The sequence below is a fragment of the Triplophysa dalaica genome, chromosome 18 (genome assembly GCF_015846415.1).
Source record: "Triplophysa dalaica isolate WHDGS20190420 chromosome 18, ASM1584641v1, whole genome shotgun sequence".
In the NCBI taxonomy this organism is placed as follows: domain Eukaryota; kingdom Metazoa; phylum Chordata; class Actinopteri; order Cypriniformes; family Nemacheilidae; genus Triplophysa; species Triplophysa dalaica.
This window is the reverse complement of record NC_079559.1, coordinates 6,230,118-6,248,905: the sequence shown is the minus strand read 5'-3', so window position 1 is coordinate 6,248,905 and position 18,788 is coordinate 6,230,118. Positions and strand designations below refer to the sequence as shown.

The 18,788-nt window shown below is 38.9% G+C and overlaps 2 protein-coding genes across 4 annotated transcripts in view; both read right to left on the bottom strand.

Moving 5' to 3' along the window:
• Window positions 1-19: 19 nt before the first annotated feature.
• Window positions 20-15,184, bottom strand: sin3b (SIN3 transcription regulator family member B). Of its 3 annotated transcripts, none has more exons than XM_056729657.1 (19): window positions 14,671-15,184; window positions 12,950-13,056; window positions 12,712-12,865; window positions 11,552-11,890; window positions 10,363-10,515; window positions 10,126-10,248; window positions 9,393-9,482; window positions 9,181-9,299; window positions 8,878-9,088; window positions 8,197-8,313; window positions 7,872-8,110; window positions 7,391-7,574; window positions 4,328-5,018; window positions 3,771-3,940; window positions 2,906-3,079; window positions 2,650-2,742; window positions 2,354-2,445; window positions 1,105-1,303; window positions 20-1,018 (listed from the first exon to the last, which is right to left on the bottom strand). In XM_056729657.1, exons 1-19 carry the CDS (start codon window positions 14,779-14,781, stop codon window positions 785-787), a joined length of 3,600 nt encoding a protein of 1,199 aa, XP_056585635.1. In that variant the 5' UTR covers window positions 14,782-15,184; the 3' UTR covers window positions 20-784. The 3 variants fall into 3 exon arrangements, with proteins under 3 accessions (XP_056585635.1, XP_056585636.1, XP_056585637.1); XM_056729658.1 differs by having other exon boundaries at window positions 9,393-9,479; XM_056729659.1 differs by lacking the exon at window positions 14,671-15,184 and adding an exon at window positions 14,090-14,539.
• A 519-nt stretch (window positions 15,185-15,703) lies between these two features.
• The window catches only part of xpr1a (xenotropic and polytropic retrovirus receptor 1a), a 48,604-nt gene continuing 45,519 nt past the window's right edge, over window positions 15,704-18,788 (bottom strand). Inside the window, exon 15 of the mRNA XM_056729819.1 lies at window positions 15,704-18,728. Coding sequence (XP_056585797.1) covers window positions 18,671-18,728 — 58 coding nt within the window. The 3' untranslated portion in view covers window positions 15,704-18,670. The remainder of the gene's footprint in view (window positions 18,729-18,788) is intronic.

The following is an 18,788-nucleotide window of genomic DNA, read 5'->3' as shown; positions in this document are numbered from 1 at the left end:
TTCAGAAAGAATCAATTCATTCTTTAAGAACTGCACAACTAGGTTGTTTATTTTGTGATAAGTGATACAGGATAAATGTTATACATTCTTTTTTCAAAACACTGATATTTTGTCATTTTCCATTTTAATATGTAAAAATTACACCAAACGAAAGCAACGATTTGGCGAGATCGATATCATACATGATCTGAATGTTTAACAAAATCGACTATAAATCATGAGCAGTGATTGACGGGTGTCACTGGCGATCCTCCATTCATTTGAGACACTGAAAACGTAACGGAATATAACGTACAACTAAAACAGGGACATTAAAGTGAAGTTGCCAGTGTGCACCGCAGAAACCATTTTTAAAGTCATAATTTATAGCCAAGAAAATGCACATATAAGAATGCACACAGAAAAATCTGCTGTATATGCAATTGCTGGAGCTGTGCTGTACAAAAAGACATACAGATGTTGTCGACATTAAACCTAGTCTCTCAATACTTCAGTATAAACAAAACAAACCTCTGGTTTCAGGAGCTAAAAACTACAATGGATTTCATAAAAAAAACTGACATTCACATTTCTGAAACGTCTGGTTACTGCATCGGTCATGATGGACATGATGTGGAGATTACAGTATGTGATGCGTTTCCTCTTTTGAGCAGCTGTCTGTTCTCATACCATCCGTCTGTAAGCTCCTTTCATCTCAGCCGTGATCATGAGTGAGCAAAAGAGACAAGAGAGATCGAGAAAGACAGATAGAGAGAGAAAACACGAAGATCCACGGCAAGTTTTTTTACGGTGAAGCAGGGGCCTTGTTGTTGTAGTGCACCTTGTACCTGTTGACAGGTAAGCCTTTGACCTGTGTGGACACACAGGTTGTCTTGCAGGGGATTATGTCTTCGTCTTCCTCTCCCATGAGCCAGCTCAGCACGCCACGCTCGGCGGCGGGGGCCACATGCTCATTAAGCCAACCCCTGTGCCACTGCTCAAAGCGGTCGTGCTGGGCCAGCGCTACCCTGTGCTGGGACTATGGAAAGAGAGATGGGAAAAAGTTAGCAGCCAATTCTAAACCACTTCTACAACTACAAAAAGGCGGAAAGCCAATCGACGTACCCTCCGAGCCTTCACCAGGGCTCCTCTGCGGTACATGTAGTCCTCAGAGTTCATCACAAACACCATCTTGTGCGTGTTGAGTTTGAATCGGCAGTCTAGATTTCCGGCCGTTTCTACGCCCATCTTCCGGTGCCATTCTCTCCTACAGCGCATGGCTTCCACCTGCTTGAGCTGCCAGCTGCGAAAATGCCTCAGATTCCTACAGGAGAGACACAGAGATACGTGTACTTTTCCAAGTGAAGATTCAGCATAACGTTTGTTATTAAAGTTATTAACTTATTAAAGGTCCAGTGTATGAAAACTAGTGGTTGCGAATTTTAACCAATGGCTAACTCCATCCATCCCCCTTCCTATGCACTAAGGTCGCTGACACAGGACTAAGATGTCGTTTATGCTTCTTTGCCAAAAGAGATAATGTATTTGTGAAACACGTTCCGTAGAGCAGTTTGTCCGTTTACGTACGGTCTTCACACCTCTGAAGACATAGTTTCATTTACATTTAGTCATTTAGCATTAAGTCGTTTATCCAAAGCGACTTACAGGTGGGGTAAGCAATGGAAGCAATTGGGACAGCATAAGGACAACAAAAGCATAAGTGCAATCAAAAAAGAAGACTGGTCTCATATAACCTAACACAGTATACAGAGCTAAGTTACAGTTTTTATTTTTTTAGTTATGTATATTATATTGCATTTTTGTGAATAGATCCTCCAAAAAATACACATTGGAGCTATGCAATATCATACAGTACCATATTAAAGAATCTTGTTTCCATCTTTGTTCGAACAGTTTTGGAGGGACCTTTTTCTGTTCCAAAATGACTGTAGCCCAGTGTGCAAGTCATTGATGGGTTTGGATGATGAGTGTTTGGCTAAAATGTGTTCAGGTATGCAAAGACGAGGGAGGTCTTAAAACACGTTGAACATCATGTGGGTGAGTTAAACATTACATAATTTTGATTTTGAGGTGAACTTTCCCTTTAATTACTTAGTAAACTAATGGTACTGTTCAGCGTGTTGACAAAATGTTATATGCTCTCCTACTTGTAAGTCCCTTTGGATAAAAGCGCCTGCTAAATGAATAAATGTAATCAAAACAACCCAACTGCAGTTTGATTGATATCAATTGAATGCACATTCAAAAACTAATTTTGGAACATCTTTTACAAATAAACTCTTCGTATATAACATATGCACAAAAGACGAAACAGCATCAACAGAGCAGGTTCAATTTATGTATGTTTTTTTACCTGGGTAGAAATACAGGTTTGAAGTAGTAGCCTTCTGACTGAGAGCACATCGACTCTGTTCCTATATACTGCTCCATGTAATTAGACAGACTCTGAAACAAGACAACCAAATATGATAAATGTAAATGATGCGAAAAGAACTAAAGGAGCGCTAGATTGACCGATCAAACCTAGTCACAGATATTTGTAATACAATTCATAGAATCTTAATCACAAACATTTGGGGAAAATGTAAGACAAAAGGCAACTCATGCCTGTTTCTTAATCTCTGTGAGTCTTTTCAATTAAAAGTTTACCTGAACATCCAGCGGGTCATCGCATTGGGCCTCCTCCGTGTCTAGCAGCTCAATGGTCAAGGTTACCTGACCTTTATTTTGTATGAACATCACCTACAGAAAATTAAAGAAAAATGAAAACAGGAATGGACAACTAAACAAGACACTTACAAAACCTGCATCCCCAAAATTTGTAAAACAGAACTGTGTGTACTTATAGGTAACTGTTCTACGGATAGGTAATAACTATTTAAGCAAATTTAAATGAAGTCAAAACCTTAAAGCAGTTCTCCTCCGCCATGACTCTCTCCGCTTTCCACTGATAACTGGCTTCCCATGCGGCACGAACACACTGAGAGGAGAGATTTCCACCAGCAGCTCCCCTTTTTCTCTCTGAAAGGTATAGTTCAGTCACCTGCAGGCACACCTCATCGCTGACCAGGTGTTGAAGCTGCGAGACCCAATGGGAAAGAAGATAAGCATGTTAGATCGCAATAGATGGTCTTTAATTATTTGCAAAAATGGTGTATCACTATTGACTTCCACTCCAGAATCTAAATAGAAAAAGAAATAAAGTCAAAATGCCTGAGATATGGCCGCTGACAAATTGTGTCAATGACTTAATTTGGACCCAGAGTCTGCGAGGTAGCAAGCGGAAGGTGGACCAGTGGTATCAAGGTTCCACCCATATTCTCGATGACTAAATTGTAAACAAAGAAATCATGTTTCCATGCCCCATTTTTATAACACTAACTAAAACCAAGCGTATCAAAAAACGAATACTTGAACATGAGCTTGATAAGAGCTTACTAAAAAGACAGAAACCATCTTTGGCAAAAGCATATTTGAAGCACAAGGTGATTATTAGTTTGCCATGATTTCCATTCATTTACATGGAGAGGGTGGGGTTTATGACCTATACTGGAGACTCCCACTAGGAGGCGATCAAATTGCTTTGGTTTCACTTTTTAGGACATGCTGCCTGGTCTAAGTGGATTCTGCACAATGCAATTGTTAAAAAACGGTTTGTTAATAATAATAGCATTGAAAGAGTAAATTATGACTGTATTTTGAAGAAAAAAAAGAAGTACAGAATTTGGCTCCAAAATGTTTAGTTGGTGCAATCGTACACCTCCACCCACCTGTCTGACAATGTTCTGGACGAGCTTGTCAACAGTAAAGCCGATGTAAGCGTGGATGGTGAACATCTCTCGCAGGGTGTCCTCGTACTGTGTGGACTCCAAGTTTCCATCCAGTAGACTGCGGACCATGTCTAAGAATGCTGGGTAATATTCCTCTAACTCCACCTCACCTAATACAACAGAAACAGGAATGATTTTACAATGCTGCACATTTATTGTACTAGCCTGTTCTCTATGATATGTTGATACCAGATGGTTTGAGTCCTTTCTTTAATTTCTAAATACTCCTCATCCATAATAGATTTAAGGGGCACTTAACACAAACATTCTGTCATTATTTCAGTTCAATTACCAAAATTCTTCAAAATATCTTCTCTTGTGCTCTTCAGAAGAAAGGAAGTCATACAGGTTTGAAATGACAAGAGGGTGGGTGAATGATGACAGAATTCCTTATTTTACAATTACACCTTATCCTTAACAAGCCAGTACTATAAAGTAACCACTATAACCCGGTTTTATATGAATGTACATGTGCTAACACACATGAGTCTACTCACTTGGCTGTTTAAGCCGCAGCTCCATAGCGAGGTCACTCGACTTTTCCCTGCGCCCCTCTCCCATGAGCAGTCGTTCCCGATTCTGCTCCGCCCTGTGTTCCAGTAACTGTCTCTCCGCCTGTCTGTAAACCTTCAACAGCCGCGAGCACAGGGTTTGGTGTAGCCGCAGGAAGAAGTACCAGTTATTATTAACGAAGAAAAGGTTGTAGACACCATCTAACTCCTTCTGATGCTCCGCCTCCGGGTCCCGCAGATCCACCGGTTCACTTTCCTGATTAATGCCATGCGGAGTCACCGAGGTGTCCATGTTCTGAGGGGAAGTGCATCGCCGCCTTCTGGAATCGCCGTTCAGCTGACTGCCCGCCGCTGAGACTCCGCCTCCCGGTGCAGTGTTGCTGTCCTCCCCTTCGGCTTCTTCATCCGTGAACTCCTCGGTCTCACTCAACTCGCCGCGGCGGGAGAAGAATAGGTCAGGGACGAAGTGCTGGATGATGCGTTTGATGTGGTCCTTGTCATCTTTGTGGATGGTGGGCTGCCGTTTGACGTGGTAAATGATGATCGAGGCGGCATCCTCCAGGATCTGTTTGTCCTCGTAGGTGAAGATCATGTGGGGCTCGCTGGCAGGAGCTGCGGTGGAGCCGTCACGACCTTGTTGACCCACACCGCTCTCTTCTGTGCTCTGCTCCTGTCTCTGTGAATTTAAGGAGAAACTGCTGGTCAAGAAGCACATAACAATAACAATATAACATAGACTGTTTAATGAGTATTGTACACAAGAAGGGAAAAAAATCCATAAAATCTGATTGACTGGCCACTGACAACATCTGAACAGGAGCACAAGGTTTTAAATCAGTCCGGGAAACATTGTAACAATAAAACCTTTGAAGTTATTTTAATGTATACTTTCAGCAAACTTAAAGGAACAGTTTACACAAAAATCTTCATTTACTCACCCTCAAGTTGTTTCAAATCTGTATACATTTCTTCGTTCTGATGAACATCGAGAAAGATATTTGGAGGAACGCTTACAACCAAACAAACCTTGGCCACCATTGACTACCATAGTAGGAAAAATTGGTTGATTCATTTCTTTGTTCTGTTGTTTTGTAGGATGTAGGAAAGCGAACAGTTCTGGAGAACTTTCGACTGCCATCGTATTTTTCCCTACTATGGTAGTCAATGGTGGCCAAGAACTGTTTGGTTACAAGCATTCTTCCAAATATCACAACAAAGAAATGTATACAGATTTGAAACAACTCGATGGTGAGTAAATGACAAAATATGAATTTTTGGGTGAACTGCCCCTTTAAATTTAGCTTAGTTTGCATCCATATTTTGTTGCGTTTACACCTTAAAGCCTGCAACACCTTTATTTTAAGAAGCTACAAGTTTATTGCACAGCAGTTTATTTTCGCTGTAGCTTCGATTTCTGATACAATTACTGATGTGTATTTATATACATGTGCACCAGAGCAACCAAATTCAGACTTCAAAGACACATAATCAACAAAAGGTTGTTCTAAACATTGCTCACAAAACAAATATTCACAGTTCTCCCCCTCTTGCCCACCGAACTTTGTTGTTCCTGAGGTTTTTCCTCCATCTTATTTAGACTTCATACCATCTTAGACCTTTTCAACCCCTGCCTTTGATTTGCTTGAGAAAAAACATTTGAATCTTCCAGTAAAGCAGCTCAACAGCGACACATATACGTCACTATGATGCGTTTCTCTAAGACAATGTATTGTAAAAAGGCTTCACTAAATGCCCTCAAAAGGATTCTCATTTCGGTGACTGTCAAAAAACCCCAAGCCGTCATTGATTTAGCCAGAAAAAGTAACAACCAAACAACATTTCAAGAAAAATAAGTGTAGTCACAGGCTTTCAGCATGACAGATAGAAGAGAACAAGCTTTTATCTGCATTAAACACAGGACTTTTGTAGGAAGAGAATCTTATAACAGACTGTTCTCTGTTAGCACTGGGGTCAAATGAAAACGTAACATCTTTTTATAAAAGCATCTGTTATCAAAACAGATTTAATGGAGACACGTACGGTTCCTATTTGAAGTGCAAACCTGCTTTGGTTTTACTCATCATGACATCTGGATTCAAAGCGGGAATTCACTAAACATCCATATTACAAGGTTGGTCGTCTGAGGCCACATGTACACTATGAAAAACTGAAAAGTTACCTTTGCGTTTTTGAAAAGTTTCACATACACATGACAGCGTTATCAAAACTGTCTGCATTTACACGGATCCAGGAAAATGGATAAAAACGCTGTAGTATGCGCGCCAGTTCGTTGGGTGGCGATGTTGTGTAAAAGAACCAGGACGTGCCTTGGCACGTACACATGCACAGTTATAAGACAAAAGTGCTTTTTAATACCGTTGGTCAACGTATATGTGTGCTTTAAGTCTGGCGAATGTAAATATTGTCTCCGCTGGTCTTATTGGTGCAGCAAATCCACATTTTGCTGGGGAAACGTTCATACATAGTCGAGCAGCGAGAGCTCACAGTACGGGAAACCGCCATATTGTTATGGCTATCCTCACGCGTAATACGCATGTGTGTGAAGCCATCATTTTCAGAAAAAAATGTTATGTTTTCAGTACCCCAAAATGCGGTTTCCGTCTAAACGAACGGCCAAGTCTTGTGTTAACTACCCCTGAGATGATAATTTCATCAGTTATGCATTTGGCAGACGCATTTATCAAAAGCAACTTACATGTCATTATACTACACATTTGTTTTTTAAGTATGTGATGAAGACTCAAATCTTTTTCAATAGAAATTTGTCCAAAATTATACCAACAAGTAACCAGGCTCACAAACCACTGACGTCTAAAACCATTTACATTCAATTTATTTAGCTAACGCTTTGTCCAAAATGACTCACAAATAAAGCCACAAGTTGTAATCTCAAGAGTATTTTCAAAAAGATGAGCCAGCAAAAATGACTGGCTTACTTCCAAACCCCATCCTTTTTTTAGCCGCTAATGCACACGATAAATCAGCCGATCTTAAGCTGAAAAGCTCTAAAGGCCTGTAGAAACTCACCTCATCATAGATGCTCTCGATTTCGTTGAGAAGACTCTTGGATCGAAGAGCCTTCATGTCGTTCTGTTTGAAATTCACACCCTGGTGGTCCAGTGATTTCAGGTACGCCTTCTCATACTGCTCTCTCCATATTTTATTGAAGCTCTGCTGGGCCTCTCTCCACTCTTCCTCTTTAGCTTTCAATCTAAGAAAAATAAATGATACAATTACTCCTCAATCTCACAGCATGCCGGCAAACTGACTGCATTGTGAGTCAAAACAGCCCACTGAAACGTACGGAAAGAATTGAAATTTTCATGAAATGGAAAAGGGCAGAATACAGTGCGTTTCAGATGAAAAAAAGTCATGCGGCTAGAACGAATCCATTTATTTTGCTTCTTAACCTCAAACTGTAGTTATTGCGCATAGTTTAGATCTTTTGTGAAAAAGAAGCAGCGAGAGAGATGAAAGCGAGAGGTAAAAAGACATAAAAAGGACAAACCGCTTGAGTACTACAGGAACTGCAGTGGCCGGGCTCCTCTTCAACCCCTCGATGATCTCCGGAGCCTTGTCGCCGTAGATACGATAGACCGCACGTCGCTGGATGACCTCAGATGTTCCGCCCAGGCAGTCATCCAATCGGAAGCGCTCCTGATCCTCAGGCGAAAGGCGGGACAGCTTCTTCTGCACACTCTCCAAAACTCTGATCGTTGCCAAATTAGTCTCCAGGACAACATCCAGCTATCAGGCAAAAGAAACGTGCACCGATCTCAACACCATTCAATAGTGTTTGCTCAATTCAAAGCTAGATACAGAAATCATCTTACCTCAAACCGCTCATCTTCACAGCGATGAAGTTGTTCTTCATAAGGTGTTTTCTTCGAACTCACAAAAGTGGAGTCTTCAGACCAGGACGGGAATGAGACCCAGGTATCATTCAGCACCTAAAAATGTGATCAAATGACTCTAAATACCACTAGTTTTATAACCACATGACTGATGACTTCATTAAAACATCACGGTTTGACGCATCATTTGTTTTGAAAGAACAGTACAACTAAGCGATACTCAAAGGGATAGTTCACCCAAAAATGAAAGTTCTCTCATCATTTACTCACCCTCAAGTCATTCTAAACCTGTATGACTTTCTTCTGCAGAACACAGAAGATGATATTTTGAAGAATGTTGGTAACCAAACAGCAGCGGCCCTTATTGGCTTTATTTGAATAGACGGAAAACCACAGAGAAATTTCACAAAATATCTTTGATCTTCTTCAGTAGAAAGTGTTTTAAATGGCATAAGTGTGAATAAACTATAGAATTTTTGTTTTTGGGTGACACTTTGATGCCGATAAACAATACACCAACTATTAACATAAATATTTCAGATTTCTTTCAAGTGGACATGTTGCAGAATATATTCGTTTTTTTAAAGGTGTTTTGCAAACCAGACACACTATATTCTGCATAAATATCTAGCCTATCATCTCCAGCTGAGGAAATAATACCTCTTTGCATATAGCCGTTCGGCCAGTGCACTTGGGTTGCTGGTAGGTCTTGGGCAGGGCTCTGTAGCTAGATCCCAGACGCTTACAGGAGGCGTAGTCCACTTCTCTGCCTCCACCCTCCATGTAGCGCTCCGAAAGGCCCGAGACCCCATGAGACAGCTCTTTATCTCCCAAAAACGACTTGAACTGGGTGTAGAGTTCTGGAAACTTCCTACAGAACGAGTCACCAGGCACAAATGATTTAAAATGTCCTTAAAATGCAGTGAGAAAACACAAACAGGATTTAATATAAAAAGCTCTTACCCTAAAAATGGAGTCACAAGTTGCATGAGTTCAGCCCCTGACACCACTTCCTGATTAAAGAGGGCTATACAGCGCAAGAAATTCTCGTATACCTCCTGACTCTTGAGCAGACGCCGAACCTAACACAACGGCATTATCGTATCAATGTAGTAACTCATAAAGCTAATGCTGACTCAATGCTGCTTACAAGAAAATGTGTTTGAGAAACTCACCTTGTCGAAGAATGTGAATTCCCGAAGGACCCCGTGTTTTCCGACAGATGCGAAAGATGGGTCCTTGGAACAGGAATACTTCATTTTCTTCTAAATGAATAAGAAAGTGTTTAGGCATAATACATTTGCGACATTTTTTAAATGTAGGTCTGTAAAGGTGAAGTGTGCAATCTTCAAAGGAAGGATCAATCTTTTTGAAGGATCCATTGGCAGAAATGGAATATAATACAAAACTATGTTTTCAGCTGTGTATAAAGACCTGACATAACTAAGCGTTATCTTTTTAATTAACGAGCAATTTCTATCTACAAATACCACGGGTACCCTTACATAGAATTCACCATGTTGTTTCTACAGTAGCCCTAAACGGACAAACTTCTACGGCAAAGAAGCAAAAAAGTGACAACGTTCTAAATATGAATTCTGTGTCAGCCGCAGTAATGCTTTGAAGGGGCGAAGTAAGTCGTTGGTTGCAATTCGCAACATCACCACCAGATAACGCAAATTTTCATTCACTAGACATTTATTAATACTTTTTTTCTTAATCCAAGCATAATATGCATCAACTAGAAAGAATCTATTTAGAAGATGCTTATCCCAAAATTGAGCATGAACTTGAGTCAGGGCTATCGGTTTTTGTCCAACCAAAAAAAAAGCGAATCTTGTGCCACGCTTAAACTAAGATACACAAGTTTATGGAATTTGTGCTTTGTGTGCATGAGTGAAGTCCGACCTTCAAAAGCGGTGTCAAGTGGGGCATTAACATGGGTCTTGGCCTCTTCTTGCTCTGTTTATTCATTTCCTCTTCTTCTACTTTCTTTAGATGGTCTTTGCCAGTCAAAGACCCTCCAGTGAACTGTAATCCAAGACAAAATCCTTTATAATTTGCTGACTAACAGTAACAATGCAGAGACATTTTTCTGTCAAAATGATAACTGAATATCATTGGGTGTGTATATTGACTGCTTACCAGAGATCTCTTCGCGTCAGGCAAAAACTGTCCAAACTCAGCAAGCAGATCCTCCTGTCCTTTGAATAGACTCGCCACTTTAGAGAAAACCTCATCTTCAGTCATTCCTCCAGTGCTACGGCCTCTGTTCTCCTTCACCTCCAACTGTTCCTTCTTTAGACGGACACAAGATCCACAAAATCAATGAACATCAATAAGTTTACAGGATGGGTGGAAAAACAGTACTGGAGGCCATTTCCTGGAGCCAACATGTGATGATATGTGCAAAATTTTACATTTGTTATGCTGATCTGACTAAATTTTGATAAATAAATTAATCATATTATTATAACTTGTCAAATGGAGCCGTGAGAACAACACTGGTAGCTGAAAGCATAATGCAGCCATAATATTAAATAAAAAGATGTGTAGGGATATCAGATTCAGTGTATGATTACTAGTGGTTTATTACTGGGATTAGAATAGAAAGTAAAACAATGCATTCACAGAAGTTTTCAAATAACTGTTAATATTGAACAAAAAAATATCACTACTGTCCTTCTGAAAACTTTCCATATTTTGCACATATCTAACCAATAAAAAGTACTTAAAAATTCTTGTCAACTTTGACATCGTCATATAAAATGAAAATCCTGAAAAACAGCAAATCTGGACATATCAAGGTTTCAAAAGGACAGCAACAATTGATTAATTTATTTGGCCTTATACACAGACACTTGACTGTTTTAATTTAATTTAGATAGTGAATATGTTTACAAAACATCATCTTACTAGGATACGCATCTAGAACAAGAAGTGCAACTGATCTTTAACAATTGTTTCTTTAAATTGATCTTTAAAGAATGCGTCCAAAATGCGAGACATCAAACTTTATCTGTCAGTGAAACAGCACATAAGTACCAGACTGAGTCGTCACACATCCACAGTTTCATCACAAAAATGGCAGACATTTACAAATTCACAAGCTTTAATATGACAGGCTGATATGGAATGTCTGGGGGTGCGCACAAAGGTTTTCAACAGTGCTAATAAAGAAGGTGGTCTAATTGAATATGTGTATAATTATACAGTTTTTTTCATGCCAGTCTGTCTCTTTGCATTTTGAATTTTCCGCCAAAGGCGCCAGAACCAAAACAAATAGACACACTGAATCACTATTGTCAAAATTTGGCTACACTTTTGCACTTACCTGGTAGGTATGCAGAATTTCCAGAAAGGCTCGATAGGTCTCAGGGTTGTCTAAGAATCTGTTTTTGATCTTATTGACGTAACTGATGGCGCTGTCAAACTCCACAGGACTCGGCTCTGATGTGGGAGGCGACACTGATGTAGTGGCCGGCTGTGATTGGGTCTCTCGGCTAGGTAGAGGAAGTGACAACCTGCTCGATTGTTCGGGAGGTCCAGAAGACGAAGCAATGCTCTCCGGAGAGGTGACTGCTTCATTCTGAGCTGACCCAGCTTCAGCCAATGCTGATGAAGCGGCACTAACCACAGAACTGCCCGTGCTTCTTCCTGGCCCGGGAGAGACCTTCAGAGGAAAGAATGAGTACCATTTAACCAAAGCTTTAACCAAAGCTCTACTTTATTTATTCAACATACACTGGGGTTCATTAAAACAGGAGAACATAACGTTTACATAATCATGTCTGTGATACAGAGAAATACAGAGATTTTGTCTACAATTTGTTTCAAACTAACTCAATGTGACAAACGTTATACAAAATATGTTAAGTTATGGATACGATTCCTTGCCATTTTAATCCATCATGCTAAAATGTTCTGCATGAAATGTTTAACGCAAAAAGTTTAAACTAAAACTGATGGATATGTAAATGCCTTTTACCAAGACTTTACGAACTACCATCACCAACTGAAACTATCAATAGACTTCTGTTTAAATTCCATGAAGTAACTACCCATCTGAAAGTGAAAAACAAACCTTATTCAAGATCAGAAACTAAGGACTGTAATCAATCAGTTTTATATCAAACAGAACAGTAAAGTACAAAATCAAAACGTTTACTTCTAAAATATATGTTTCATCTGACTGTAAACAATTTGTCAGTGCATGCCAGTTTCTCCAAATACCCAAAAAGTTGTCTTTGTCATCATTAAATCATGCTAGTTACCCATCTAAACACTTCACTTTGTGTTAGATGATAAAAACAAGAAAGTCAATTTTTTGGAATCATGTGAAGGCACAGGAAACAGACACTTTTTAATTTCTTTGAAAATGTCTCTTTAGTTTTTCCTCCAACACTGAACCAAGTAGGAAACGGGAAAACAGAACATAGGCAGCAAAGACAACAAATGGTAAAGTGATGTACAAATAGTAAAGTGAAGTCTTACCTGCACTGAAAATGGTGACTGGAGAAATGCAATTCCATTTTTGGGAATTTCAATCCGATACCCAGGTGGTAGGAAGGCATTAAACCCAAGCACGAGATCTGGATGTCCATGGAAGAGCTGAGAAACTCTGTTGATAACGCCTGGCGTGTCAATACTGTTGGTAAAGAATGCAAACATTAAATGCTATTTTTGTGATCAGGAACACGTTCAGAAATGTCAGATGAAATCGTGCACAAACCTTTGAGATTTAAACTCTTTCATGATATCCAGAAACTTATTGTATATTCCAGGATCATTCCCAAACCGTATTTTGACTTGATCCAAGTAAGATAAGGCATCCTCCACCTGCAACAGAAAACACAAATGAGACTTTCCAGACAACAAAAGATACAAATGATTTACACAGTGATAGGACCCTTACCAAATATGCGTTAAACCAAAAACTGCGCTGGTGGCATGGTACAGAAATAGTACTTTATTTATCTACATGATACTAAAAAAACATGCTTAAAGTGATTTTGCTCACCCTCTTGTCATTTCAAACATGTATGACTTACTCTCTTCCACAGAAGACAAAAGAAGATATTATGATGAAAGTTGGTAACCGAACAGCGCCGGTACCCATTCACTTCTATTGTAGGGAGGCAAAACCAACGCAAGTGAATAGGTGCCAGTTAACAACATTCTTCAAAATATCTTCTTTTGTGTTCAGCACAAGAAAGAAAGCCAAACAGGTTTGATGAGCAAATTATGACAAAAGTTTTATTTTTGGGTGAACTATCACTTTAAGTACTCCTACAATTTGCCAAACCGTAAGTATTATGCGAACACTAGATGTATGTATCAAAGAGGACACATAAGCAGTCAATCTGCTTTATTCTATGAGCCATTTCATTGAATGACTTTGCATTAGATTATATTACAGATATTTTCTGAATAAAGCAACAAACAAATATGCACAATGAAAACTGGGAAGAAGTGAAAGATTGAAAATTTGATAAAGTTTAACGCCTAACGTTACACATAGGAATACACTTCAGCTGTCTTCTCTGTGTGTACACAAACCTAACGTACCCCAAAACACGTCTAAATAAACCGACAAGACAAATAATTTACCTATTTAACCACGGCGACGTAAAAACGATAAAAAAACAAGATGTCAGAGCAAGACAGGCCGTTTACTTAACGTTTCTCTTTGTGGTTTTAATAGTATTCAACGAGTAAAATAAAGGCATTGACTCTTAGCTTTGCTGCGTTAGCACTAATGCTATTCACAACAACCCGCTAAAATTTCACAACAAAAACAATCCAAATGCCGATAAGCGACCTCGAAGTGCTTTTCAAAGGAAGACCACGTAAAACGAACACTTTTAATAACCTTTTGAAGGTCTGGTGCACACGAAACGAGACACGTTCATGACAAAAGCAGCTGTTGGCCGAGCAAAACCCCCATCTCTTTCTTATCTAACGTTACTCCAATTAAAAGCCAATCAAATAAGCAGATCTTCAAACACACGGGCTGTAAACTGTGATTTCTGGCGGACCACGTAAAAAGCCACCGGCTTTGGCGTTAACAAAGAGCAGCGGGGGGAAAAACGACCGTGTAAAGAGAATGAAAAACATTCGGCGAATGAAAACATTAGACTTCAATTCCGCGGAAACACTTTCATCGTGTTTGACTGGTGAATTGACATCGCTTTGACTGGAGATCGGTGATGTTCAGCAAGAATAAATGGACTTTTCCAGCTTGAAATCAGCAGCTGAGATGACCGTGATCTCGGTGCGGATGTGAGTAACGTTAAGTTGCATAGTGCGTAAGATTTTCAAATGCATCCACACACACTCAACGTGAATGCCCCAAATGAATGCGAATAGCACGGCACTTCCTAATATACGATCCCTTGTAAGGAAGGATACGCATGCACTTTGTTCTGCTGCCGTTGCTGCAATGCCCCTTACCTTTAGTTTCTGAAAGTGCTGCTGTTGGACTTGCTTCTGAACCACATAGGCCTTGTCTTGGATCTGGTTGATTTGCTTCGCAGTGCTGCTGTGTGCCTGAATTTTCGCCATGGTGTCTCCTTCCCCAACACCGACAGCCACCCAAGCCGCGATGATTTACCGTCCCTCCGTATTTGCGGACGGTTCCGACGTGGTAAAATCACTTCGTCTAGGGGGCCACCCAGCTCTCTTCCCCCCACAAGTCCAGTCTACTTTACGGCCACCCAGTTACTCCAGTATACTCTTCCAGCCCAAGCCCGCAGAAAAAGAAAAGAGATCCTGCCAAGTGTGTTCAGACCGCTCGCCCTCTTTTAAAACGACACCATCGAGCGTACGAATCGGTGATAAGCAGCAAATGATTCGAACGTAGGGAACGAGAAACAATGTATCGATTTTTTCACCAATGGTCGTTTTATTTAAATAAGTGGTGCATGTCTCTTTAAATTCGGCGGCTGCTGTGAGCTAGAGCTTCTAGCGTGCGGAAACGGAGGGAGTCCTGGAGGACTCAAGAGCGCATGCGCGTAACGGAAGGGGCGGGGCTTACAGAATCTCTGCGGCCACAGGCATGAATGGGATTCTGCACACGTTTTTGTTCATTGGTTGAATGTTATAGAAAGTTGTTTCGCATCGATTTAAAATGTTGTATGAGTCATTTACCACGGTGATCAGTAACAAAATATCTCGTTTGCGAAAAATAATGTATAAAACATTGTTTCTTCCGTTTTCTTCAGTATTATGCAGTATGCAAAGATTGTTCAGGAATTTTGGGATGCGTATGAAGAAGTGTTTCATGTTTGTTTCCCTATTCTCAAAATAGGTTTTTGATCTTTATATGTCATGTTAGCTCGTGTTGGCTATACATTTAGCTACCACAAATGCCATTGTTTATATAACTGCACAATACACAGGTTGAATGACGTCATAGTTTTAACAGGCATGTTATTTAAATTGAATGCATCTCTGGTCCTTAAGTAAATAAAAGGCTGACACAGAATGAAGGTTTTAAAAATAAGCGTGGTTTATAAAACCCAAATATGACAGGATCACCAAAGTGTATACAGAAACACAAATGAGATCATCAGTGGAACCATCATAAGAATACACTCAACATTTACAAACTACTCTGTAAAAGGGAGGAACATTTTCTCTTTTTGTCGCTCCATTTAATCACAGAACCACGAGTTTTTCTATTTTTCTTCAAGTCTTAATTTACTCAAAAGTACAACCATCTATCAACTACAAACAGTGTCACAGTCATGTATTTAAGAACAGATACAACATCAAGAAAGGAGGATAGAAAAAATGCAGAAATATCAAGCACTTAACATCGTGGGATTAGCAAGCAAACTAATCAACATGTAGACTTCTCCCATGAATAATGATGTCAGGGCTTGTGAATTATTCCAGTTCTGAAAAAGTAAAAAAAATCCTTTACAAAATAAAACCCCTTCATTTTCAGAGTTCATTTCATTACAGAACTCATAGATAAGAATGCCAACATCTCTCATCTCTCTCCACTTCGTATCAGAGTTCACAAAATATACCCAAAGCCACCGTCACCCAGCAAGTCCTGTAAGGATGGCCATAAACCATGGCGATGAAAGTGCTATGAGTAGAAATATACACCTAGATAAAGTTGATCACATTTCATATTCACTAAAGCATCTTTTTAAGTTACACTATTTTGACATAATTCACATGTACAGTAAGATAGGATTGTGACTAATCAAAAATGCCCTTCATCTACCATAATACTGCTCATTAAAATCAAAAACATTCAACGTGTACATAAATAATTAGTACAATAAATTAAAGAACATTTCTTTACACAAGTAAAACATAATAAAGGCAAATAAAACTATTTACAAACAAAAGCAGCATGCAGGCAAGACAATTGGCAATGCATTACAACAGTAGTGAATGGGGCAAATTTGTGCTCAGCATCCATATAAGGTGGTACTTGATCAGATAAGTATACAGTTTGTTCCTTTATTTTGTGTTTGCCCCTCGATAGCCTCGATAGATTTTAACACAGACCAAAGTAAGACATGGTGTTCCTAAGATTTTATGTCTTTTTTACGAATGACAAAATTTACATTTCGTTCATATTAATAGACAAAAGGACCTACACAACACATTAACACCACATATCAGAATGAGAACACCATTCCAGTTTCTTTTGCAATCACAAATCTCATAAAACTCATAAAATCTCATAAAACAGATATTAATCTTCAAATATCAGGGTTGGCGTTTGATTTGTAATCAATCAATTCAATATAAAACTGGACTTAAATGTATTTTAACAAAAGTAAAATGAGATGTTTCACTTACATTCGTATGCACATCTTTTTTTGTATTGTTTTTAAGCATCAACAAAACAATTCCTTTAAAGAGCAAGTGAACATAAAGGCAGAAGAGGCGAAGTGTGTCTCTTACATTTACAACAGAAAGATTGTGCTTGCAAAAATACATTAATGCATGCTATTGAAAAAGTCACATACTATTGTTATAGTACTCAAAAGTGTACATAATTAAAACCAACCCCGGCATTTTATTTTTTGATGGAGACAATGTTTCTTAATTGTAATAATAAGAGATATTATGAGTTACAATGAACAAATGACCTATTTTCTTATATCAAACATAGTAATAAAAAGTAAAAAAACAGACATGAATTAATGAAAGAAGGATGTAGCATCTCTCTTCACATAAAAATGCAATTTGTAGTTAAAAACAGTTTATGTACGGGTAACAAGTTAAACCTGTTCACACAATGTACACTATAAATTGACTGATTAAAAATATAAAAAAACATACTGCCACTGAAAGTATAAACAAAAAAACCAAACTGCAGCCGTTAGGCATTTAATAAAGTTTCATCACCACACAAGAACTAGTCTTGGATGCACCAAATATAATGTTCTTATTGTTCACCAAAAAACAAAATGGTATCACAACCATAAGGTTTATAATTGCCTGGCAGTGTTTGCATTTTCTCTTTGGCCTGCAGTGGTTGTAGCAATTATCAATAAGCATTACAAAATCCAAGTAAATACATTAGTTCACTAACAAAATGCATCAAGTTTTTAAAATCAGCAGTTTACCCGCACCTTTAAATCAGCAGTTGTTCTTATTGAAATTTAAAATGGGTGGCAAGTATGTCTTTTCTGTTCACATTTTCATCTAACATTTCTGTTACCCAACAAATGTATTCATTTAGCAGTGATTAACATAAGAAGGCAGAGAGTCTATACATCCCAAGAGGACAGCCGAATGCAACAGTTAAGTTTAGCATCAGCTACCACTCCCTTAAATAAAAGAAATACATTCCATTCTCTCCAACACAAACCAAACATGGTAAAAATATGACAGCTTTGATATCAAAGCAATGCATGTTAAATAAAACATGTTTGCATATTAAATATGATTAAAAGATATTTGTTTAATTGCCACCAGGGCTATAATTTATAAACGCAAAAAAGCAATACAATAATTTCAGCGTCTGAGTTGTTGTTATTTCTAACTGAGCTGTGGTTTTAGTGTGTGACTTGTGAAGTGCACCATATTACAACTTTGAAATAAAATCTCTCTCCTCCCTGTAGATCCTAGTTTATTATATTAAGTTTGTAAACAGTCCTATGCAGTAATATAGCTTAAAAACCTAAACAAACATACAAAAAAGTACCAAGAAACTAAATTTAAAAGTGTAATAAAAAAGATATTTTGAGGAAAACTCCACACTTGGCTGTTTGAGTGTGTATCCTGACATGTGCGTGTGTGTTGGATGTTACCGTTGTGTCCTGATATGTCTCACAGCTGTTGTTGTGCTTACATCGGCTTGTATCAGTCTTTGGAGGGTGTCGTGAAGTGCGTGTGTGAATATGATCAGGTGTGTTGAGGCAGCACTGTGAGGAACCGATAGAAGTTTGAGAGAGATGGTGGAAAGCGAGATGTGGGTTCAGCTGAAGGCTTCATCATCAGTGTCGTCAATGAGCACCTTTGTGTCCTTCTTAGACCTGTCGGATAAACATACACACAAAAACAACCATTAGGAGGAAGGGAATTAGAGAAATAAT

Bases quoted from the DNA above. Each gene is read 5' to 3' on its own strand.
- sin3b (XM_056729657.1), bottom strand. From the start codon at position 14,781: ATGGCGAAAATTCAGGCACACAGCAGCACTGCGAAGCAAATCAACCAG. The intron at 8,314-8,877 runs GTATTATTTCCT...TCACATTTTTAG, and splicing joins GAACGGCTATATGCAAAGAG to GTGCTGAATGATACCTGGGT. The intron at 8,111-8,196 runs GTAAGATGATTT...TTTGCCTGATAG, and splicing joins GTGAAGATGAGCGGTTTGAG to CTGGATGTTGTCCTGGAGAC.